Below are 26151 nucleotides of genomic sequence, written 5' to 3'. Positions count from 1 at the left end.
CAAAGGTTATTTTGAAGTTATATGTTGCCTACACACGTTTTAAGGGATTTCAAAAACTAAAATGAACCTTTACCATGTTCCATGAGAAGACATTTAAATTTTGTTAGTGTCAATAGGGGGGAAAAGTACATAATTACTTACACATACTGAGTAAGAAACAGCAAAAATACAAGTTGTACCAGGCAATTAAAATTGCTATTTAAATTTCAAAGAATTAGAATTAAAGTTATGACAAAAAAAGTTTCTTAAATACTTCACAGAAACCAATGTGAATTTTGGATTTGGTTACATTCATATTTAACCAAGTATTGAACTTCTCTCTTAGTAGCATCTTTCTTATTAATAATTAGTCAAAATGCAATTCAATTACAACAGGTTAACAACATTGGTTATTCCATTTAATAAACTCCTGACTTCCATACAAAAATTTAACAAGCACACACATTTCTTCAGGATTAATGATGAACTTGAATTCAACAATGTAAAAGACGGCTTCTAAGAAGAAATGGGAAAGCTTCATAAATTATTGATCAATCCTCTTAGAAATGCTTTCTTACAGTATACAATGATTAAAAACAATTTTTACTCTAAACAGCTCAAAATACTTATATATTATTTCAGTTATCTTTATTACATATCTTTTAAAATAATAAGACTATTATTATTATTATTATTATTATTATTATTATTTTGAGATGCAGCCTTGCCTTGTTGCCCAGGCTAGAGTGCAATGGTGCAATCTCGGCTCAATGCAACCTCCACCTCCCAGGTTCAAGTGATTCTCCTGCCTCAACCTTCCGAGTAGCTGGGGTTACAGGCATGCGCCATCACGCCTGGCTAATTTTGTATTTTTAGTACAGACGGGGTTTCTCCATGTTGGTCAGGCTGGTCTCGAACTCCCAGCCTCAAGTGATCCTCCGGCCTCAGCCTCCCAAAGTGCTGGGATTACAGGCATGAGCCACCGCGCCCAGCCCATTATTTCGTTTTAAATTTTTAATTATTATGGATACATGATAATGGTAGCCTTACATAGTTGTAAGTGTCTGAATAACTGAGACTGGCTGAACTGTGAAACCTAATTTGGGATCAAAAATGATACTAATTGTTCTACTATAACTTGAAATTTCACTTAGCAAAATGTCTTCCAGCCTTACGTAGTTGTAAGGCTACCATTATTTCTATTTTTTGTTGCTTAATTATCTGAATTAACTCTAGGACTCCTTTGCTGATATAAAATTCTCTCTCTGAATTTAAATAAAAGCAATGTATTAATCTTTAAGAAAATCATCTTATTTTCACATATTTCTTATATCCATACTTTGTAAGTGCACTCTAGCAATAAATGTTGACCAGCCAGATCATTAAAGCCACCCACTCTCCTCTAGACAACACACGACAGTTTCCTCCCTTAATGAAATATCGAGATTAAGAAACTTACCAAGTTTCTAGCAGGTACTCCAAGGTCAGCCAGGTAGAAAATGGAACTGAAGAATCCCTGAAAGCAGCCAGCTCTAGATAAAGCCTCCCCCATCTTAATACTGCATATTTTGTACTAAAAATTTTGCTGGCAAAAATGATAACTGACACCTCAGTGATGAGAATTAACAAGTATCAACAGAGTCAGAGGGGACAGTCCTTGACGAGTTACCTCTTTGCAGTCTTTTACAATTGGCTGTATCACACTGAGGTCCTGATGACTGCCACTCATAGCACTGCTTGTGCTTTTATTTCTTGTATGCCCCTTTTTAAAAGGTGTCTTTCCACCTGGCAAAGGCTCCTGCGTAGGTGATGTTGGAGAACTGGACAATACAAGTGTCTTCAATGCAGCTACTTCAGCTTGAAGTACATCAATCTTGGAAAGAAATCAACATAGTTACATACATTAAATATGTTTCATGACAAATGCAGCTAAATATTAGCAATCTGGTCAAAACACTTTCAAAGATGAAAAGTAAGTGTAATTTGTATGTCCTGTGGAGTAATAAAGAGAAACTAAAATCAAGTTTTTCGATGTTTCCATACGGTTTGGATTTATCTATTATTCACAATGTCAAATCAAATTTTGAAAATTACCAAAATAGCTAACATTTATGTGAATTTTCAAAATCTTCAAAATACAATAGCTTATGACTAGTTGTAGAAGTTCACTCCTAAAACAGTAAAATCTAATAACATTTAGGTGGCTTTTCTCAGTGAATTTAAAAACTAAGTATTAACATTAAAATGTGATTCTATAATCCTTTGGATAATTTATGTGATTTACAAGGCTTTAAATCATTTGGTTCTCATATAAATGGACACCAAATGTTTACTATTAATTATATCTACATAGTAGCTATTTTCTTCTATTTTTCTGTAGTTTCCAAATTGAAAACAAGCACTACTTTACAATCAGAATAAAATCCAACAGATGTTAAGGTATCTTTAAAACAGTCACCACTATTTTATACTATTAAGAGCAGCAAAAACTTACTTTTCCTTGTGCTTCTTTTAGCTGTTTTTCTGCTGTTGCCTGCTTGATATTTGCTTCTCTCACCATTTTATGAGCTTCCTGAAAAAGTTAACATCTCATATTTTAGAAACAAAGTAGCATTTGTTTTCAAAAAGCTTTTGCCAAGTGTTTATGATTGAAGCAAACATATACTACCAAAATTTAGCCTGAAAATAAGTACTCAATATCAACTATGGAAGCAGCAGTTGACAACAGATACAACTATGAGGCATTAGGAATAGGTGCCTTCTTTTAGGACCTATTACCACTGAGGCAGCCAAGTTGAGATCAATCATCCTGATTAATGCTTGCGTAAGGACGGTAAATGTGATGAAGGCAAACAATGACCAACATGTCAAAGCCAACTCCTTTGCAGTCAGCTTTTTATAATGTGATCACTATATATGTTCTTATTAGTCATAGCAAAGACATACAGGAGGGACAAGTAAAAACATTAACACACCAATAATGTTGCAGTTTACAGTAATGACAGTTAAGAAGCCTTAGAGCTTTTAATAAAAAGATTCACAAAATTATATTGACAATTTTGTGCAGAGCAACCTAAAAAGGCAAATCAGAGTTTACCCTTTAATAGATTTTTAATCTTCGAGTACTACAAATATGAAACTCTAGGTATTTAATTCATTTTATTCATATAATGTTTATTCATGAGACATTTACCCATGTCATCTCTTCGTGAGGTACTGCTCCAGATGCTGATTACATTCTGGGAAAGGACAAAGTCCCTGCTCTTAAGGAGCTTATATTCTGATTAATCAAATAAAATATCAGAGTAAGAATTGCGGGTTTTATTCTAAATGCAATATGAAGCCTTACAGTTTTGTTAAGGAAGCCTTACAGTTTTGTTAAGGAAGACATGATCTTTTTATTTTTAAAAGATGATGCCCTTGTATAGAATAATCCCTATAAGGGATTAAGAATGGTCTGGAAGCATATATATAGGGTGCTTGAGAGAGTGCCCTGGGATTTAAGAACTTACATTTTAGAACTTCAATTTACAATTTATCAGAGGAAGGAAGGAAATGAGCTTCAAAGATATTTAATGAATAGTTTGACAATGGCACCCTCACTAGGTCTACCAAAATACACAGAGGTAGAATGGAAAGGTGGAGGTTCTTTACATCAGAGTTTGACTGTTTCCCATTCGTTCATTTGCTTTTACACTACTGTAATGATTGCAGTTTGCATGTGCCCATGAATGTGAATTTGCAGCTTATATTAGTTTAAATAGGAGAATCTTTACTATCAATGATTTATAACAAAATGATATTAACCATGAAGATATTCCATGCACTATTATTCTGGCTATCTTGGCAAAGTCCTTAAGAGCTGTCAAATTTAATGAGTTAAACAGTCTCCTTTTAAAAGTAACAATTGTTTCAGATTTGCTGAATTTTTCTGGGATAAGTGGCTGTCAACAGAAGACTATTTGGTGATGTTTTAAAAATAATAAACACAGCTAATCTGACCCTTCAGGATAAGTAACATTTTAACTTTAAATGCAAAAGTAATTCATAATATGGAGAGAATAGTTGGCTAAATTTTTGGAAATGGACTCTGCTTTCATTAATAGTGGATTATACGGTTTGGACCAAACCTCCAACAGAGAACGATTAGAAAGCTACAAGTTTTTTGTTTGTTTTTAAAATGTGTTTGAAGGTATTTGAGAACAAAACAGTGAAGTAAACTTAGAAGTGATGAGAAATTTTAGGTGACTTTTCCACTACACACATAAGGGTTACAGTGAAATGGTATAACACACATGTAACTGGAGCCCCAAAAGGAAAGATGAGCACTAGACTAGGGCAGGATCAGTTGCTAAAAAGATAACATGCAGAACTTTTACAGAATTTTTTTTAAATTGACAAAAAACATCAAAAGGTAGACTCAAAAAAGTGAAAATTTTCCATCACACTGTCCTTCTGAAGCTGAAAATGATATAAGTATCACCTATACCAGGAGTTGGTAAACTTTTCCTGTAAAGAGCCAAACACTATGTATACATATACAGCCTCAGTTGCAACTCCTTAGCTCTGCTGTTGCAATGTGAAAGCAGCCATAGACAATACACAAATTAGTGTCACTGCTTTAATAAATATGAGCACTGAAATATACATATCATTTTGTTTTTCTCTTAGCATATCCAGAACCTCTAAGTTACCTTTTTTTTTTGGACGGGAGGTGGTGAGCACACAAGATCTACCTTCTTAGCAAATTTGTCACATACAATATAGTCATGCTGTACATTGGGTCTTCAGAATTTATCTATCCTGCATAACTGACACTTTGTACCAATGACCAACATCTCCCATTTCTCCCATTTCCCAGCTCCTGACAACCACCAGTCTACTCTGTGCTTCTATGAGCTCGAGGGTTTTAGCTTCCACATATAAGTGAGATAATGTAGCATTTGTCTTTCTGTGTCTTGCTTATTTCACTTCCTCCGGGTTCACTCATGTTGCTGCAAAACACAGGATTTCCATTTTCTTTTAAGGCTGAGTAGTATTCATATACACACACATACCCCCCACATTTTCTTCATCCATTTATCAATGGACATGTAACTTGTTTCCATAACTTTGCTACTGTGAATAATGCTGCAGTGAATATGGAAGTACACATAACTCAAGACAGTGATTTTCTTTTGGATATATACCTGGAAGTGGGATTGCCTATGTTGATGCATCCTTGCATCCCAGGGACAAATCCCATTTGGTCATAGTGTATAATCCTTTCAATATGTTACTGAATTTGATTTTCTAACATTTTATTAAGGGCTTCTGCACCTATGTTCATCGGGAATATTGGCCTGTAGTTTTTTCCTTGTGGTACATTTACTGGCTTTGTATCAGAGTGATACTGGCCTCATAAAATGAGTTTGGAAGTGTTTCCTCTTCTATTTTTGTTACAGTGTAAAAAGAATTGGCACTGATTTTTCTTTGAATGTTTGGTAGAATTTACCTGTGAAGCCATCTAGTCTTAGGCTTTTTTGTTTCTACTTCTTGATTCCATTTTCTGGAATTTGATTCCAGAAAACTGATTCAGTTTCTAGGAATTTATCTATTTCTTCTAGATTATCCAATTGACTGGCATGTGGTTCATAAAAGTCACTTACGATCCTTTTTATTTCTGAAGCATCCATTGTAATACCTCCTCTTTCATTTCTGATTTGAGTCCTCTCTTTTCTTGGTTTGTCTTGCTAACGGTTTTTTTCAAAAAACAAACTCAGGTTTTCTTAATATTTTCTATTATTTTCCTATTCTCTATTTCTACTCTGATCTTTGTTATTCCCTTCCCTCTGCTAAGTTTGGACTTAGTTTGTTCTCCTTCTAATTCCTTGAGGCATAAAGTTAGGTTGTTTGATATTGTTCTTCTTTTTTAATGTAGGCCTTTATCCCTCTTAGTACTCCTTTTTCTGCATCTCATAAGTTTTGGTACGTTGTGTTTTCAGTTTCATTTGTCTCAAGAAACTTTTCAAGTTCCCTTTTGATTTTTTCTTTGACTCAAAGGTTGTTCAAAAGGATATCATTGTTTAGTTTCCACATATTTGAGTTTTCCTTTTTTCTTACTATTACTGATTCCTAATTGAATTCCATTTTGAGTGGAAAAGATTCGTAGAATGATTTTGATCTTCTTAAATTTGAGACCTGTTTTGTGATCTAACATGAACTATACTGGAGAACGTTTCATGTGCACCTGAGAAGAATGTATATTCTTTTGCTGTTGTGTTAAAAGTTCCATACGTATCTGTTAGATCCATTTGGTCTATAGTGTTATGCAGTTCTGCTGTTTCCTTATTAATTTTCTGTCTGAATAATCTACTCATTAGAGAGACTGGGGTATTGAAGTCACCTACTATTAATGTATTGCTGTATCTCCCTTCAGATCTGTCAGTTTGTTTTATACATTTAGGTGCTTTGATGTCAGGTGCATGTATACAGTCATGCACCACATAACATTTCAGTGAACAATGGATTGCATATATGACAGTGATCCCATAAAATTATAATACCATATTTATTTTTACTTTACCTTTTCTATGTTTAGATACATAAATATTTATCACTGTGTCACAAGTGCCTACAGTATTCAGTATAGTAACATGCTGTATAGGTTTGTAGCCCAGGAGCAATAAGCAATATCAGATAGCCAAGGTGTGTAATAGGCTGTACCACATCTAGGTTTGTGTAAGTATACTCTACCAATGTTTGCATGATGAAATCTCATAATGACAAAATAATGATTTAAAATAGGGAAAGATGTATTTCTTATATCAGACCAATAGATGTGTGAGTTATCAGCAGTATTAGATCTACTTTTGAAAACAGAACTCAGACCAGACCTTCATCTGGATTATAAACTGTCAAAACAAGATTTTCTAAAATAAAGTAACATATTCAATCACAATCCTCTCACTAAGTATATATAAAACATGTGTGTGTTTAACTGTTTGAATGAGAACAAAATATTTTTGTACCATAATAAAAATTTTAAGCATTTTTATTGTCTTATCTTTTAAAATGTGTATTTACAACATATGTTAACACATTAGTATGTCCGTTAGCAAGTGTGTATAATTTATAAATACGTATATATGTTCATATAGAACACTGCCTATTGCCTAGCACATAGGGAACTCTCACTAAATATTAGGTATCTTCATCATAATGGAGGTAATATGCTCAAATTTTTCTTGTACTGATCAGGTATAGGTTCAAAAAGTTTGGCATCTATTGATTTAGCTAACAAATGATGGTGGCTTGGAAGGTGATGTGTTCTATGTCCTGGAGGTAGCATCAAAAGACTTAACTGATCATTTGAGTGTGGAACGAAGAAATAAGAGGCCCCAGTGATGACTTCTTTTCTGTGGTTTGAGACAAACAGAAATGCCATTTATGATTTTCACAGCAGATAAAGCAAGAGTTAGGATCATGAATATGAGTGCCTGCATTGCTCATTAGCCTCTCTATGCCTCACTTTTCTTCTCAGATAAAATGATAATAATCTGCCCTATATGCGTCATAGTACTGTTGAGAGAAAACTAGACATATCATAAACATTTACTAAAACTGGCTTATAAAACAAACTTCTTAAGACTACTTTTTTTCTCCATGTGAGATGTAGACTGCTTTGTATTCTTTCAACTGACTTAATTTTATCTTATCTCAAAATTGAAGGTGTTAGAAGAAAAACATAACTGTTGAGGTTTGTTCAGTATTTGATACTTTTAAAACTCAACTTTGTTATATACAAAGTATAATTATATTGAAGACTAGGATAATAGACTCCTAATTTGAATATACATGTCAGGCTTACCAAAACTGTGCATATTCAGTTTATTCAGAATAATCTTTAATTCTTAAAAAGTTATGCACACATACACACACACACATATATAAAGTGCAAAAAAAGTATCTTTTCATAAGACAATGGTAAACAGATCATGAAGGCACAATTAAGACCAAAGAAAAACTTTGAGCACTTTTTCCAAGATTCATATATAATCAGTTCGAATACAACTTTCTTCATTACCAAAATCATCTTTAATCAATGTACTTTGTTTTCCAGAAAGTAGCCACAGTGTCAATGCTAACAGCCACCATTGGGTTAGAAAAGGTTAGAGACTCCAAACTATATTTTTTAGATACGCTTTTTCACTAACTGCATAAGCTGCATTTCTGGTCCTTCACATCTTGCTACTTACAGGGAGAAGTTTCTTTCTGTTTTTTCTCATGCTATTTCATGTAACAGAACATACATATTTGTGCAGAGGGGTGAAACTAAGCAGGGTTGAATTAAATGCAAGTAGTCAGGAAATAAAAATTAACATAAATAGCTCAATATATTTGCCTTTTTACCTAATATCCATATCACTACAAAATTTTCTTTCAGTCAGACAACACTGGAAGAAAAATCTTACGTTTCTATATAACCTTCTATACAGAAATGTAACAAGTCACATAGCTTCTATTCTACCTCTTCAACTTTCCACTCTTCCTATCCTTAAATTTATTCTCCTCTCATCTCCAATGACTAGCTAGCTAAGAAAATAAACAAATTAGTTTTAAAATGTTCATGAAAGAAAATGACCCTAAAAAGACAGAGAAGAAGGCAAAAGGGTATGGAGCAGAGAAGGCATGGAAAGTCCTACATATCTAAAGACATTCAGTGCAATGTTACTTGTGATGACAAAAGTTGTGGAACAGGCACCCAGTAGATGATGACTATCATTACAATCAGTGATGGTGCAGTAACATTAAAAATGTTACTTAGAAAAACACAAAATACTAAGTTACAACTATGTAAGAATATATATACCTGAGACTGTGAAATAGATTATGAATAAAAATAACAAAAGGTGATGGAATTTACCCCCGCCACAAGTTGATTATAATAAAAGTTTTCAGAACAAATCTTTAGGAAAAATATATATGTATCGTTAAATGATAATGGCATTAGCCATTCCAGTAACACATCAATGTTATTGTTAAGGAACTTCTCAAGACTCAAGATCTTAACCCAAAGGAGACACTTTATGGCAACAGTTCTTACTCATGGAAGTACTACCCTCACCTCGCCCACCAGGGGTATTTGTATGCTGTCAAAATGATCAGGGGGTGTTACTAGCACTTTTTTGAGCAAAGCCTATTGTGATGGTTAATCGTGTATGTCAACTTGACTGAATCACAGGGTGCTCAAATATGTAGTCAAACATTATCCTGAATGTTTCTGCATAAGAATAACATTTACATTGGTAGACCAAGTAAAGTAGACGTCCCTCTAGAATGTGGGCAACCCTCATCCAATCAGTTGATGACCTGAATAGAACAAAAAAGGGCGACCCTCCCTCAAGGAAGAGATTTTTTTTCTGCCTTCAGATTCAAACTGAAACATTTGCTCTTCCCAGTTCTCAGACCTTCAAAGTCAGACTGGAAGTGCACTATCAGCCTTCTTGGGTCTCCAGTTTGCTGTGACTTCCACTGTGGTTCCCTGGGACTTGCCAGCCTCCATAATAGCAAGAGTCAACTCCCTATAATAATGCGTGCCTCTGTCCCTCTCTCTCTCTCTCTCTCTGTATCTCTCTATATATGTATATGTATAGGCTCCGTTTTTCTGGAGAACCCTAATACACCAAGGACACTAAACGTCCTACAATGTCAGTGGCACCCCTATGGAGAAACACTGCTCCAGTTAGGTAGAAACTTTTCCTGGTGGCGGGCTGGATATAAAAAGCATGCCTTTTTACAAGCAGATGTGCCTTCTACCATTTCTCAAACTATCCCATATAAGATGACTATCTCAGAGTTTGCCCTCTTAGTTGTACAGTCATATGTAGTTAATCTAAAGTAGCCCATAAATACTTGGTAAAATAAAAAATCAATACTAAAATTTGCCTCCTTTCTTTGCACACATACATTTTTAAACAATCTGATACTGGTAGCCCATAGTTGTTTTTTATTTCTTTTCACATCATTTTAAGTTGTAAATTCTACATTGCTTAAAGATTTCTCTTTTGCTTAGAGGACTTATAAATATACATGAAGCTAAGCAAATCTTTTTCAAGATTCCCTCAAAATACAATTTTGTCAATATATAAAAGTCAAGATGCTGCTGTTGGCCAAGATGTAAATAGACCAACCTCAAATAGACTAGCTGTGAGTTCTTCCAATTCCTGTCCAAGTTGATCTCGCACTTTTGAAAGCCTCTCACATTCTTCATCTTTTAACTTCAGTTCCTAAGAGAAATTGATAATTTTATTTTGGATCTCCATAGTTGGAAGTTAGATTCAGCAGACTACATAATCTTTACTAATAAAATTATAAAATATGAATACTGTCGCTACCTACAATGTTCACACTGAAAATATTTATCTAGCACCTGCTATGTGGAAGACAATCAGGCAAGTCCAAAATTACAGAAAATCCCAACTAACAAATTAAATTTTCACATTTCTTTCATAAAATATTCAAAAATTAAAACTATATATTACATATATAATATATAAAAATATATATTACAGGTGAAAATAAATGACTTAATTCTTTTTTCCTTTAACTTTTTGCTATACATACTTATTTCCATCAAGCAGGGAATAATGCATATTAATTTCAATAAAAATTCACTTTTTTCATGTTTACTTTAAAAGCTATTTACTTACAGGTAACTTCATGTACCATACTGCACTTATCTAAAACAGCTGTTAGGAGACTATACCCATTAAACAATGTAACTAGATATAAACGATGTATATTTGCATTTAAAATCAAGAAAAATGTTAACAAAAATCACATTCTACATTTATATTCAACTCCTCACCAGGTCACATACAGATGATTTAAAATTCCCTTATTCAGATATTAAAAATACGCAATTTTGTATGCTTAAGTAGCCCTAACCTTTCAAACACAGGGAGAAAAAAAATCTAAGCTCCTTACATATTAGTCACAATTAAACTAATAAAATAACAAGTTAGTGGTTTATAATTGTGGTGGCAGTACAGTCTTTTAACTCCCCAAAGATAATTCCTAAAAACCAGATATACCAACAGGGACATGAGAAGAGCCCAATGAAACTAAGTAAAAGAGAAACTCCATAATTCTCAGAATATTAAGAGAATGTGGATAAATTGCTCACAATGCATGATCACCAGATGTACAAAAGCAGCAGGAAATTAAAGCTACAACAGAGGTACTCTACAAAGCAACAAAATTCAAAAGTCACCAAGAAATACTCCACAAGCACAGGCCTCTATCTTTGGAAAAAACTCGAACAGCAAATCTAAGAAATAAATGGAGAGAAAGGAAAAGGTTTACACAAGCTCCAAGTTGCAGGTGAGTGCAAAAACCTGTATAGTCAGTCCTATAGGCAGCAAAGAGTGCTATGAAGCTCTAAACCCTCAAGCATCTTAGAGGAGTATGTAAAAAAGAGCCCTCACCAGAAGGACAGTCTCACCCTAAGGGGGAAAAAACTCTGAAATCTCAAACAAAACTGCAAGATAATGAAGACAGTGAGAAAGAAGGATCAGATATAAAGAGAGAAGGGAGTGGCAAAGTTCCAAAGGGAACAGTTGACAGAAAATACTATAAAGAGAAAATAAGTATCCTCTGATGGGATGCTAAGCATGTAAAGCTCTCAGAAACAGTGCGCTAGAAAACAAAAACCTTTTTGACCAAGGATTACCTAAGAGACAAAGGGGCTACACACATACTCCAATAACAACAGAGGAGAAAGACCTTCAAATGTAAACTGATAAAGCTATCCTGATTTATTCTTTCATAGGAACCTCTTCCTAATAGTCCAGGGAAATCCAGATCATTTAAACATGGGAAACAAAAATATGTAAAGTTATCACAATAATTAAGTTAAATACAAAGCCAAGTCACCTATAAGGGAAAAAAAAATCAGACTGGAACCAAATTTCAACGGCAACATTTATGTTAGAAAACAATGAAGTAACATTTTTAAGATACTCAAAGGAAAAAATATGAGCTGAGTATTTTATAACCAGCAAAAGTGTCCTTCAATTGTATGACCACAAAGTCATAAAGCTGTAAGACCTTAGAAAATGTCTCTCCTATGAGCTTGCCTGAGTGGACCACAGAATGTTTCAGATTAAAAAAACAACAACAAAAAAAAAACTGGAGAAGCCGTAACATGATGGACTGGGGTAAGAAGAAAATACAGCTAACTTTAGAACTACAACTAAAAGATGGGAATATCAAGAGAATGAGAAGACATGACACAAATTGGGAAAAAAAATTTGCAAATGACCTATGTGATAAACTACTGCTTCCAAAATATACAAAGAACATTTAAAATTCAACAGTGAGAAAAGAACCACCAAATTAAAAACTGCGCAAATGACCAAAACAGACACTTCACCAGAGAAGACAGATACACAGATGACAAATAAGCATATGAAAAGATAATTGCCGGGTGCGGTGGCTCACGCCTGTAATCCCAGGCCTTTGGGAGGCCGAGGCGGGCGGATCACAAGGTCAGGAGACCCAGATCATCCTAGCTAACACAGTGAAACCCCGTCTCTACTAAAAATACAAAAAAATTAGCCGGGCGTGGTGGTGGTGGCGGGCGCCTGTAGTCCCAGCTACTCGGGAGGCTGAGACAGGAGAATGGCACGAACCTGGGAGGCAGCGGAGCTTGTAGTTAGCGGAGATTGCGCCACTGCACTCCAGCCTGGGCGACAGAGCAAGACCCCGTCTCAAAAAAAAAAAAAAAAAAAAAAAAAAAGAAAGAAAGAAAAGATAATCACATTAAGGAACCACAAATTAGAACAATGAGATGGCCGGGTGTGGTGGCTCACGTCTGTAATCCCAGCACTCTGGAAGGCTGAGGCGGGCGGATCACAAGGTCACGAGTTCGAGACCAGCCTGACCAACACGGTGAAACCCTGTCTCTACTAAAAATACAAAAATTAGCCAGGCATGGTGGCGCGTGCCTGTAATCCCAGCTACTCAGGAGGCTAAGGCAGGAGAATCACTTGAAACCGGGAGGCGGAGGTTGCAGCAAGCCGAGATCGCGCCACTGCACTCCAGCCTGGGCGACAGAGCGAGACTCAATCTCATAAAGAAAAAACAAAACAAAAAGCAATGAGATACCCTACATACCTACTAGAATGGCCAAAACTCAGAAAACGAGTTAGTGGTGTTGTAACTGTGATGGCAATATAGTTTTTTAATCCCCCTTTGGGGCATTAAAACTGGTAATATCAAATGCTAAAGAGAATGTGAACCAATAGGAACTTTAATTTATTGCTAGTGACAATGCAAAATGGTAAAGCTACTTTGGAAGATAGTTTGGCAATTTCTTACAAAGCTAACCATCCTCTTACCATGGGATCCAGCAATCACACTTGTTGGTATTTGCCTAAATTAGTCAAAAACATGTCCACACAAAAACCTGCACACACACATTTATAGCAGCTTTATTCACTCATAATTGCCCAAACTTAGAAGCAGCCAAGATGGCCTTCATGAGGTGAATGGATAAACTATGGTACGTCCAGACAGCGGAATATCATTTTCTGCTAAAAGAAAATGAATTAACAAGCCATGAAAAGACATACAAGATTAAATGTGCATTACTAAGTGAAAAAAGCCAATCCGAAAAGGCTACACACTATATGATTCCAACTGTATGACAATCTGGAAAAGGTAAGACTACAGAGATGTTAAAAATATCAGTGGTTGCCAGGGTTTTTGGGGAGAACGGGATGAGCAGGCAGAGCACAGAGGATTTTTAGATCAGTGAAACTACTCTGTATGATACTATCATGGTAGATATATGTCATTATACATTCGTCAAAATCCACAGCATGTACAACATCAAGAGTAAATCCTAATGTAAACTATGAACTTTGGGAGACAATGTGTCAATGGAGGTTTATTAATTTTAAGAAATGTTCCACTCTGGTAGGGGATGTTAATGGTGGGGGATGTTGTGCGTGTGTGGGGACAGCCAAGTATATGGGGACTCTGTACTTTCAATTTTGCTGTGAACCTAAAACTGCTCTAAAAAATAGTGTCAATTTTTTAAAAATGGAGATAAAACTGACAAAATGGTATAAAAATGATACAAGCTCAAGGGATGTAAAAGTAACACATATTATTTTTAAAAAACAAAAAAATTACAAGAAAGGTGAAATTAAGTGTACTAACTTCTTAAGTATTGCTTGGAAAAAAGAGTTACAACTTGAAGCTCTCAAATCAATTGGGATAAACCCAAGTACATTTATGAACATAGTGATTGGCATTAAGATAATACTTGTAACTAAAATTAAATGATACAGGAAAAGGGAAGAAACAGTTTAGTATTGTTTATGGCAGGAAACAAAGGTAGTATATAAAGAACTTTTAAGATATATAAATGTATTTGATTAAAAATAACAAAACAAAAATCAAACCTTCCAAAATACTAATTAAAAAAAAAAAAAAAAAGACTTAGAAGGAATCAAGCACACTAGTGCCTAAGCAGGAAGTTTCATCTGCCCACTGGCATTGGTCTTGGCAGCAGATCTGAAAGTTATCCCGTAAATTGGCTCCGACCCCTCGGTCACCCAGCCATGGGCCCAGTTTATTACTGCTTGCACAAGGACCCAGAGAAAGATTTACCCATATCCACAACCCAGGAATGATTTGTCTGTCTGAGCCTCCTTGAAGGACCTGTCAGCCTTTGTCCCAAAGCAGGTCCTAAAGGATCCCACTCTCCACTCTAGCCTCTCTCACTGCAGTCAGGGAAATGTCCCACCTGTGCAGGGAGCTTCTGGGGGAAGCTTGCCTGCCTGGGCTACCCTGGAGGTTTGCCAGCCTCTGTTCCACAGCAGAGAAGGGGCCCAGACTCAGCTCCAGCCCCTCTCCCTGCAGTTGGTAAACTGTCCCATCCATGCAGGTAATTACTGGGAAGCATGGATGTGGGCCACTGGGGCAAGCTCAACCAGCCTCCACCCTACAGCAGAATATAAGGGGTCCCAGTCTCAGCTCCAGTTCCTTTTGCTGCAGTTGGGGAACTATCCCATCTGTGCAGGGAGCTGCTGGGAAACATGCATCTGTCTAAGCAAATGGGACAGGCTTCCAGGTTCGGGTCATTGGCCAACTTTCTCACAGTCAGGGTACCCCTACCTTGAGTGATCATCAGGTATATCCTGGCTGGAGCACCATGTCATCCTGGAAGCCCTCGGGAGACTCGTGGTAAAAATGGGCTTAAGGCGCCCTCTACCGCTGAAATGGCTGCAGTACTCACAGGCTTGACAACAGCCACTCTTGGATTTCTAGACAGGCCCACTGAAGAAGGATGGGCACAAAGTCACACTGCAAAGACTTGAATAAATAACTAATTTGTTAATAAGCAGACATCAATGTACATCCACAAGCATTAAGAACAATCAGGGAATTATGACCTCACCAAAAAGACAAAATAAGTTGCCAATAACAGACCCTAAAAAGATGGAGATGTGTGACCTGTCAGAATAAAAATCAAACTAGCTGTGTTAAGGATCATCAGTGAACTTTAAGAAAATACAGATAAACAATTCAGAAATTTATCAGAAAAATTTAACAGAGACACTGAAATAAAAAATAAATAAATAAAAGAAATTTTTTTAAAAAGTTCCCTAGCTGGAATGTGCAGTGAAAGCAGTGAAAAATGCAATAGAGAGCTTCAACAACAGAATTGACCAAGCAGAAGAAACAATGAGTGAGCTCAAAGGCAGGATAAGTGAAAAACATACAGGTAGAGAAGAAAAAAGAAAAAAAGACTAAAGAGAAATGAAGAAAGCTTACAAGATCTATGGGATATCTATGGGATAGCATCAAAAGAGAAAATGTTTGAGTAATTGGAGTTCAACAGGGAATAAAGAAAGACAAAGGGTAGAAGGCGTATCCAAATAAATAATAACAGAACATTTTTAAAACCTGGAGAAAAATAAAATCCAGATAAAGGAAAGTCAAAGATCACTAACCATGTTCAACCTAAATAAGACTACCCCAAGGCATATTATAATCAAGCTGTCAAAGATCAAAGACAAGGAGGGGATTCTGAAAGCAGCAAGAGAAAAGAAGTAAGTTAATATATAAAAGAATTCCAATATGCCTGGCAGCAGACTTCTCAGCAAGAACCTTGCAGATCAGGAGGAAGCAGAATATATTCAGAGAGCTGAAGGAAAAAACAAACAAAAACACCAAGAATACCGTAGCCAGCAAAGCCACCTTTCAGAAATGAGGATTAAAAGTTTCCCAGAAAAACAAAAGCTGAAGGAATTCAGTACCATCAGAACTGTCTTACAAGAAATGCTAAAGGGATTTCTTTAATCTGAAAGAAAAGAATCCTAACATGTAACAAAGAAACTTCTGAAGGTATAAACATCACTGGCACAAGTCAGTAAACATACAAATTCAGAATACTCTAATATAGTAATAGTGGTATATTAACCACTCCTATGTTTAGTATTAAGACTAAAAAACAAAACTATTAAAAATAATAACTATAGTACTCGTTAAGAGACAATATACAAAGGTATAAATTGTGACATCAAAAATTCAAAATGTGGGAAAAGAATGGAGTTAAAATGTACGTTTTCTTTCTTTTCAATCAAAATTAAGTTGTTAGCAGTTTAAAATAACTGGTTATGTTTTTTTTAAGCCTCATGGTAACCACAAAGCAAAATCCTACAATAGATACACTAAAAGTAAAAGGCAAGGCATCAAAACGTATTACTAGAGAAAATAACTTAACCACAAAGAAGACACCCAGAGAGGAAGGAAGGATCTACAAAACAACAATAAAAGAAGTACCAAAATTGCAGAGGTATGTCTTTACTTATTAATAATCTTGAATGTAAATGGATCAAAATTTCTAATAAGAAACAGAGAGATTGAATGAATTTAAAAAACAAGACCCAACTCTATGCTGCCTGCAAGAGACTCAAATCCTCCGTAAGGACATACAGAGACTGAAAGGGAAAATATTCAATGCAAATAGAAAAACAAAAGAAAGCAAGAGTAGCTACCTATACTTATATTAGATAAAACAGACTTTAAGCCAAAAATTGTAAAAAGAAACAAGAGTATTACATAATGATAAGGGGGCCAATAAAGATGACATAATAATTACAAATATATATGCACCTTACATTGGAGCAAATATGAATATACCTAAAAGGATAGACTGTCATACAATAACAGGGAATTTGGCACTCACTCCCAGAAACGGAAACAACTCAACGGCAAAAATACATATAACATAATTTTAAATGGGCAAAAGACCTGAATAAACATTTCTCAAAAGAAGACATACAAATGGCCAAAAGGTATATGAAAAAATGCTCAGCATCATTAATAATTAAGGGAATGCAAATCAAAACCACCATGAGGTATCATCTCAACCCACTTAGAATGGCTATCATCAAAATGACAAAAAATAACAAACACTGAGGAGGATGTGGAGAAAGGGAATCTTTTATACAGTGTTGGTGGTAATATAAATTAGCACAGCCATTACAGACAACAGTATGGAGGGTCCCCAAATAATTAAAAATAGAGTATCCAGTAATTCCACTACTGGGAATAAAATCCACAGAAAATTAAATTCGTATGTCAAAGAGACAGCTGCACTCCCAAGTTTACTGCAGCACTATTCTCAATAGCTAAGACATGGAATCAACCTAAGTGTTCATCAGAGAATGAACTTTTTTTTTTTTTTGAGACAGGGTCTCACTCTGTCACCCAGGCTGGAATGCAGTGACATGATCACAGCTCACTGCAGCCTCAACCACAGAAGGTCAAGCAATCCTCCCACCTCAGCTTTCCAAGTAGCTGAGACCACAGGCATGCACCACCATGTCCGGTTTATTTATTTTTTGCAGAAATGGGGTCTTACTATGTTGCCTAGGCTGGTTTTGAATGCCTGTGGTCAAACAATCCTCCCACTTTGGCCTTCTAAAGTGCTGGGATTACAGGCATGAGCCACCACACCCGGCTGGATTATTTTGAATGCAGTATATATACAAAATGAAATACTATTCAGCCATAAACAGGAATGAAATCCTGTCATTGTGACAATATAGATAAGCCTAGAGGACACTATGTTAAGTGAAATAAGGCAAGTACAGAAGGACAAATATTTGCATGACCTCGAACTCATATGCAGAATCTAAAAAATCTGATCTCACAGAAGTAGAGCATAGAATAGCAGTTATCAAAAGCTGGGAAAAGTAGGGAGGAGTAGAATGAGGTAACAGTAAATGAGTAGTTGGTAAACAGATAAAAAGTTACACTTTAAATGGGAGAAATAAGTTCTGGTGTTCTATTGCACAGCAGGGGTGAATAGTTAATAATCTATTGAATATCGCAAAATAGCTAGAAGAGATTTTTAATGTCTCATCACAAAGAAACAATAAATATTTGAGGTGATAGCAATGCTATTTAGTCTGATTTGATCATTATACAATGTGTGTATGTACGTGTGTGTGTGTGTGTGTATATATATACACATACACAATACCACACTGTGTCGCATAAATATATACAATTACTACCTGTCAGTTAAAAATCAAACTTTTTTTTAAATGGTAACTTGGACATTATGTCTGGGTTAAAAAAAGAAGACTGGAAAGAGACAAAACTAATCACTGCAATATTATAAGCAAGAGATATAGATTCAAAGAGGTAATACTGGAGACAAGAAATCTGAGAGATACAGTTTGCCCTCTGTGTACACAGGTTCTGCATCAGCAGGTTCCAAATCTGCATATTCAACAAACCACAGATAAAAACGTTGAGAAAAAACAATAAAAATACAAATTTCTATAAGACAATACAGTATAATAACCATTTACACAGCATTTATATTAGGTATTATATGTAGAGATGATTTAAAGTATACAGGAGAATATGCATAGGTTATATGCAAACACTATGCAACTGAGGATCTATCGATTTTGGTGTCACCGGCAGGGTGGGGGGCAGATTTGGAGGACTGGAACAAAACCCCCAATGGATACCAAGGGATCAGTATATTTAGAACACAGAATATCAGGACTCTATAATCAAGTGTATTTCATCAAATCCAAGACTTCATCATTTTTTAGAAAAACATTTTAGACATTAAAAATATGTTATTAATGAATCTATAATATTCTTTTTTTCAACTGGAATTTTTATTTTAAACCTATAGGAAGACTCTTTTAAACTGATGAAGACATAGACTTTTATCATATGTAACTGTGCTTTTTTGTGCCTTTCCGTTTTGATGTCATATCACAGTGAGATCCTTTTGAAGATATTTAACCCAGTAATTAAGATCACAAATATGGAACCCAACTCACATAATTCAATTACATTTATAACACAGCTATGACAAGTTCACACACAAGAAAGCAATGATAAATGTCATGATTAATGTCTAGCTGACTGCAATTTTAAGACTTATACTGACTTCAGAGATGTTAGTTGAAAAAAACGTACAACTCAGAATCAATGAAACATCATCATAAAACATATGCCACTTCTCCCCAACTAGTAAACTCCTTAAAGAGAGACATATCTATATTATTTTTGCGCCCTACACAACCTGGTGTAATGCGGGGAGTACTTTGGTTATTCAATAAATATTTGTTTCTGGTTTTCTGCTTCACCAACATGGTGGATTAGAGGATTTGAGCATGACACAGTCACTTGGAAGTCACAAGATAAGGCATAAAAGGAAAACAGAGATCTACCAGAATCACAAAAGACACCCCAGATCCCAGGGAGGAGAATGCTGACAAATAGGCCCCGTGATAGTGTCTGGCTGATAAAAGTGAGTGAAGTCCCAGTAGGTGAGAGAGGCAGAGAACTTCCCTCTGATTCACCTGTCCACCGGGGTTCCGAGCTATCCTGGCTGAAGGAGAGCACTTTGTTTCTCCCAATCCCTGGAATTAACTTGGAGACAGTCTTGGAGATGCTATGAGGGAAAGAAACTGGGAAAAGCTGCAGACATGTTCCCAAACTCAGGACCAAAAGCAGAATGCCATTTTTAATCAGGGCATGTATTAGTCCATTTTCACACTGCTGATAAACATACCCAAGACTGGACAATTTACAAAAGAAAGAGGTTTAATGGACTTACAGTTCCACATTGCTGAGGAGGCTTACAATCATGGCGGAAGGTGAAAGACACATCTAACACAGTGGCAGACAAGAGAAGAGAGATTGTGCAGGGAAATTCTCCCCTATAAAAGCATCAGATCTTGTGATACTTATTCAGTATCACGAGAACAGCACAGGAAAGACCTCCCCCCGTGATTCAATTATCTCCCACAGGGTCCCTCCCACAACACATGGGAATTCAAGATGAGATTTGGGTGGGGACACAGCCAAACCCCACGAGGGCACATACAAAGTTAGCCATTCTTTGACAATCTGGCAGCATGGCCATTCATGCATTTTAGTCTTAGAACAGAGATTGGAGCACCTGTTTTAGAGTGGGGTCAGGGCCTCCACAAGCAGAACTGTGGGAAGTACCTCAGCAGTAGGCACTGGAATTGTGCTCTTCCCAGTCACAGGGTTGGGGCAGGAGGAGAGCTACTACCACTGCAGTTTCTCCTGGGCAGCAAGGCTTGCAGCCAGGGCCAGTTTGGCAACATGAACTGATCCTCGCAAGACACTGTTGGGTGCCTCAGCCTGTTCCCGAGATCACAGTGCAGTGGAGTCCTCTCACTCCACCCTAGGGAGAAATCCAGGCATTCAGAGCACCCACTTGCCTGGGCCAGCAGCCTGAGCAGCCCCACTTTTCCTGGGCATACATTGTAGCACAGCAGGGCCCTCTCTGCTCCATTCCCAGGAAGATCTCCAAGCACTTGGGGCACCCACTTTCCTGGACCAGCAGCCTGCACCACCTCACCCATCATAGACATAGATTGTGGTGCAGCAGAGCCCTCTCCACTCCATATCCAGGCAGATCTCCAGGTATTTGGAACACCCACTCACCTGAATCAGTAGCCTGAACCACCCCACCCTATCCTGGACATAGACTGTGGTACAGCAAGACCCTCTCTGGTCCATGCCCAGGCAGATCTCCAGGTATTCAGAGCACCTGCACATTTAGTTCAACAGCCTGAGCTGGCACCATCCTTCCTGGATGTAGATCATGGCATGGTGAGATCCTCTCCACTACACACCCAAGCAGATCTGCAGACATTCAGGGAATCAGCTTGCCTCGATCAGCAGCTTATGCTGCCCCACCACCTTTCCCATGCAGATATCCTGGTGTAGGGGGACCCTTTCTGTTACATGCCCAAGCAGATCTCCAGACATTCAAAGCACCTGCTTGTCTGGTTCAGGAGCCTGAGTAACCTCATTCCTCTTGTGCAGAAATCTTGGTTAAAGGGGGTCTTCTCCACTTCACAGAGGCATATCTCAGACATTCAGAGATCCCACTCACCTGAATCAGCAGTCTGAGCCATCCCACCCTTCCTGTGCAGAGATCCTGGGGCTGTGGGGGTTCTCTCTGTCACATGCCCAGGCAGATCTCCAGGCATTCAAAGCACCTGCATGCTTGGTAAGGCAGCCTGAGTTGCCTCACTCCTCCTGTGCAGAGGCCTTGGTATAGGTGGGTCCTCTCTGCTCCGCGCCCATGCAGACCTCCAGGCACCTGGAGCGCCAACTCTATTAGATTAAGAATTTAGGCCACCCCATTCCCCATGCAGGGAACTTAGGGCTGAAGGGGATTCCCAGCTCCATGCCTAGGCAAACTTCTGGGTACCTGGTAGCTGCCCATTGGATTCACCCTCAGTACTGGTATTTGTGCTTGCCATGAGTGAACCTTTTGCAGATTTGCCCAGTCCTTCTCACCAATCATGGCCCCATCCTCCTGGAGCTAAGCAGGGAGCTCAGACCACCGCCTGAGGCAACAGAGAGTTTCTGCCATTAAACAAGTATATACCCAGCAGCACTGGCTACAGCTGACTCTTATAAGCACCATCTACTGGCTTGTAGGTCAGATGCACAGCCCAATATAAAACCTGCTGAAAGAAGTGCACAGAACTATAGAAGCAAAACCAAAAGAATCTATCCAGCATTCTCTACAGTCACACCCCAACAGGGAGGGAAAGAAAGGAAAAGAAAAAAACAATTATAGGCAAAGAAAAAAATTCTACCCACATGAAAATAATTACAAAAATTAGAACTGCAACCATCTCCAGATAAGGAGAAACCAGTGAAAGAATTCTGGCACAATGAAAACTCTAAATGTAGTAATACCACCAAAGGATAGCATTAGCTCTCCAGCAACAGTTCCTAACTAAAATGTAAACTCAGAAATGACAGATGAAGAATTCAAAACATGAATTGCAGGGAAGATCAATGAGATCCAAGACAGAGTTGACAATCAACATAAAAGAAACTTCTAAAGCAATCCAGAAAATAAAAGAAGAAATAAACATATTCAAAAGAAATCAGAGCTTCTGGAACTGAAAAATCCACTTAAGGAATTTGAAAATACAATTGAAAGCTTTAGCAACAGATGGGACCAAACAGAAAAAAAGAATTTCAGGGCTTGAAAAATAGTCTTTGAATTAACCTGGTCAAACAAAAAAAAAAAAAAAAGAATTTTAAAAAATGAACAAAGTCGTTGAGAAATATGGGATTACATAAAAGAATCAAACCTATGAATTATTGGCATTCCTAAGAAGAAGAAAAAGTAAATAACCTGGAAAACATATTTGAGGGAATAATTCAAGAGAATTTCCCTAACCTTGCTAGAAAAGTAAACATCCAGATACAAAAAAATCAAGAGAACTGGAAGATACTATCCAAAATGAAGATCGCCACAGCACATAGTCACAAGACTGTCCAAGGTTAATGCAAAACAAAACAAACAAACAAAAATACTTAAAGACAGAGAAAAAGGTTAGATTACATAATCACATACAAATGGAGCCGTATCAGGCTTTGGACTTCCCAGCTGAAACCTTACAAGCCAGGAGAGATTGGGGACCTATTTCCAGCATTCTGAAAGAAAAGAAATTCTAACCAAGTGTTGCAGGAAGTCAGGGACCCCGAACGGAGGGACCGGCTAAAGCCACAGCAGAAGAACATAAATTGTGAAGATTTCATGGACATTTATTAGTTCCCCAAATTAACACTTTTATAATTTCTTACACCTGTCTTTACTGCAATCTCTGAACATAAATTGTGAAGATTTCATGGACAGTTATCACTTCCCCAATCAATACTCTTATAATTTCCTATGCATCTTTAATCTCTTAATCCCATCATCTTTGTAAGCTGAGGATGCATGTCGCCTCAGGACCCTGTGATGATTGCGTTAACTGCACAGATTGTTTGTAAAACGTGTGTTTGAACAATATGAAATCTGGGCATCCTAAAAAAGAACAAGATAACAGTGATTTTCAAGGAACAAGGGAGATAACCATAAGCTCTGACTGCCTGCAAGGCTGGGCAAAACAGCATCATATTTCTCTTCTTGCAGAAAGCAAATAGGAGAAATATCACTTAATTCTTTTCCCAGCAAGGAATAACCTTGGGAAAGGAATGCATTCCTAGGAGGAGGTCTCTAAAATTGCCACTCTGGGAGCATCTGCCTTATGCAGTTGAAGACAAGGGATGAAATATGCCCTGGTCTCCTCCAGCGCCCCTCAGGCTTGCTAGGATTAGGAAATTCCAGCCTAGTGAATTCTAGTCAGACTGGTTGTCTGCTCTTGAACCCTGCTCCCTGTTAAGATGTTTATCAATGACAATGCGTGCTCAGCGGGACATGGAAACTCATCAGTAATTCTAATTTCGCCCTGGCCTTGTGATCTTGCTCTGTCTCTTTCCCCTTGTGATCTTTTATGCCCTTTCAAGTATGTGATCTTTGTGACTCACTCCCTGTTTGTACCTCCCCTCCCCTTTTGAAATCCCTAATAAAAACTTGTTGGTTTTGTGGCTCAGGGGGCATCATGGAACCTGCCAATACATGATGTCACCCCAAGAGTCCCAGCTGTCAAATTTCTCTCTTTGTACTCTTTCTCTTTATTTCTCAGACCGGCCGACACTTAGGGAAAATAGAAAAGAACCTATGTTGAAATATTGGGGGCTGGTCCCCCGATAACCAAGAATTTCATATCCTGTCAAACTAACCTTCATAAGCAAAGGAGAAATAAAACATTTTCCAGACAAGCAAGTGCTAAGGGAATTCGTTCCCTTTAGATGAGCCTTACAAGATACCCTTGAGAGAGTTCTAAACATAGAAACTAAAGAATAATACCTGCTACCACAAAAATTAGAGATCCTAGGGTAGGGAGATTCTCTCTGCCACATGCCCAGGCATATCTCCAGCCATTCAAATCACCTGCATGCTTGGTTCGGCAGCCTGAGTTGCCTCATTCCTCCTGAGCAGAGGCTTTGGCATAGGCGGGTCCTCTCTGCTCCATGCCCAGGCAGACCTCCTGGACACACTTAAGTACATAGGCCAATATCCTTGGTGAACACAGATTCAAATATCCTCAACAAAATACTAGCAAACTGAATCCAACAGCACATCAAAAACTTAATTCATCACGATCAAGTAGGCTTTATTCCTGGGATGCAAGATTAGTTCAATATACACAAGTCAATAAATGTGATTCACAACGTAAATAGAATTAAAAACAAAAGCCATATGATCATCTCAACAGATGAGGAAAAAGCGTTCAGTAAGATCCAATATCCTTTCACGATAAAAACCCTAAAGAAATTAGGCATCAAAGAAATGTACCTCAAAATAATAAGAGCATCTATGACACAGCCAAAATCATACTGAATGGACATAAATTGGAAGGCTTCCCCCTGATAACTGGAACAAGACAACGATGCCCACTCTGGATTGCCAGAGGAATCCAGCAAGAGAAAAAAGTAAAAGGCAACAAAACATGAAAAGAAGAAGTCAAACTACCTCTCCTACAGACTATATGATTTTATACCTAAAGAACTGTAAAGACTCTGCCAAAAGGCTCCTGGAACTGATAAATGACTCCAGTAAAGTTTCCAGATACAAAGTCAGTGTACAAAATTCAGCAGCATTTGTATACACCAATAACATTCAAGGTGAGAGCAAATCAAGAACACAATCCCATTTACAATAACCACACACAATCTATGGGTCCAAGATGGCCAAATAGGAACAGCTCCAGTCTACAGCTCCAGCGTGAACACCACAGAAGATGGGTGATTTCTGCATTTCCAACTGAGGAATGCAGCTCCCCGCCAGCAACGGAACAAACCTGGACAGAGAATGACTTTGATGAGTTGAGAGAAGGCGGCTTCAGAAGATTGATAATAACGAACCTCTCCGAGCTAAAGGAGGATGTTTGAACACATCGCAAAGAAGTTAAAAACCTTGAAAAAAGATTGGACGAATGGCTAACTAGAATAAACAGCACAGAGAAGACCTTAAATGACCTGATGGAGCTGAAAACCATGGCATGAGAACTACGTGACACATGCACAAGCTTCAGCTGATTCCATCAAATGGAAGAAAGGGTATCAGTGATTGAAGATCAAACGAATGAAATGAAGCGAGAAGTTTCGAGAAAAAATAGTAAAAAGAAATGAACAAAGCCTCCAAAAAATATGCGACTAAGTGAAAAGACCAAATCTACATCTGATTGGTGTACCTGAAAGTGACAGGGAGAATTCAATCAAGTTGTAAAAACACTCTGAAGGATATTATCCAGGAGAACCTCCCCAACCTAGCAAGGCAGGCCAACATTCAAATTCAGGAAATACAGAGAACGCCACAAAGATACTCCTCGAGAAGAGCAACTCCAAGACACAAAATTGTCAGATTCACCAAAGTTGAAATGAAGGAAAAATGTTAAGGTCAGCCAGAGAGAAAGGTCGGGTTACCCACAAAGGGAAACCCATCAGACTAACAGTGGATCTCTCGGAAGAAACTCTACAAGCCAGAGAGTGGAAGCCAATATTCAACATTCTCAAAGAATTATCAACCCAGAATTTCATATCCAGTCAAACTAAGCTTCATAAGTGAAGGAGAAATAAAATCCTTTACAGACAAGCAAATGCTGAGAGATTTTGTCACCACCAGGCCTGCCTTACAAGAGCTCCTGAAGGAAGTACTAAACATGGAAAGGAACAACCAATAATCGC

At 37.4% G+C, this 26151-nt stretch overlaps 1 protein-coding gene across 2 annotated transcripts in view; it reads right to left on the bottom strand.

Annotated features, from left to right (window-relative positions):
* RAB3IP (RAB3A interacting protein) overlaps positions 1-26151 on the bottom strand; it is a 62433-nt gene that overhangs the window by 11013 nt on the left and 25269 nt on the right. For both annotated transcript variants that reach the window (XM_011976629.1, XM_011976630.1), the window contains exons 4-6: positions 10152-10247; positions 2474-2551; positions 1649-1852 (exon numbers count right to left, since the gene is read on the bottom strand). In XM_011976629.1, the coding sequence (XP_011832019.1) occupies positions 1649-1852; positions 2474-2551; positions 10152-10247 (378 nt within the window). The remainder of the gene's footprint in view (positions 1-1648; positions 1853-2473; positions 2552-10151; positions 10248-26151) is intronic.

The sequence above is a fragment of the Mandrillus leucophaeus genome, unplaced genomic scaffold (assembly GCF_000951045.1).
Source record: "Mandrillus leucophaeus isolate KB7577 unplaced genomic scaffold, Mleu.le_1.0 Scaffold169, whole genome shotgun sequence".
Taxonomy (NCBI): domain Eukaryota; kingdom Metazoa; phylum Chordata; class Mammalia; order Primates; family Cercopithecidae; genus Mandrillus; species Mandrillus leucophaeus.
This window is presented reverse-complemented; position numbering and strand designations above follow the sequence as displayed.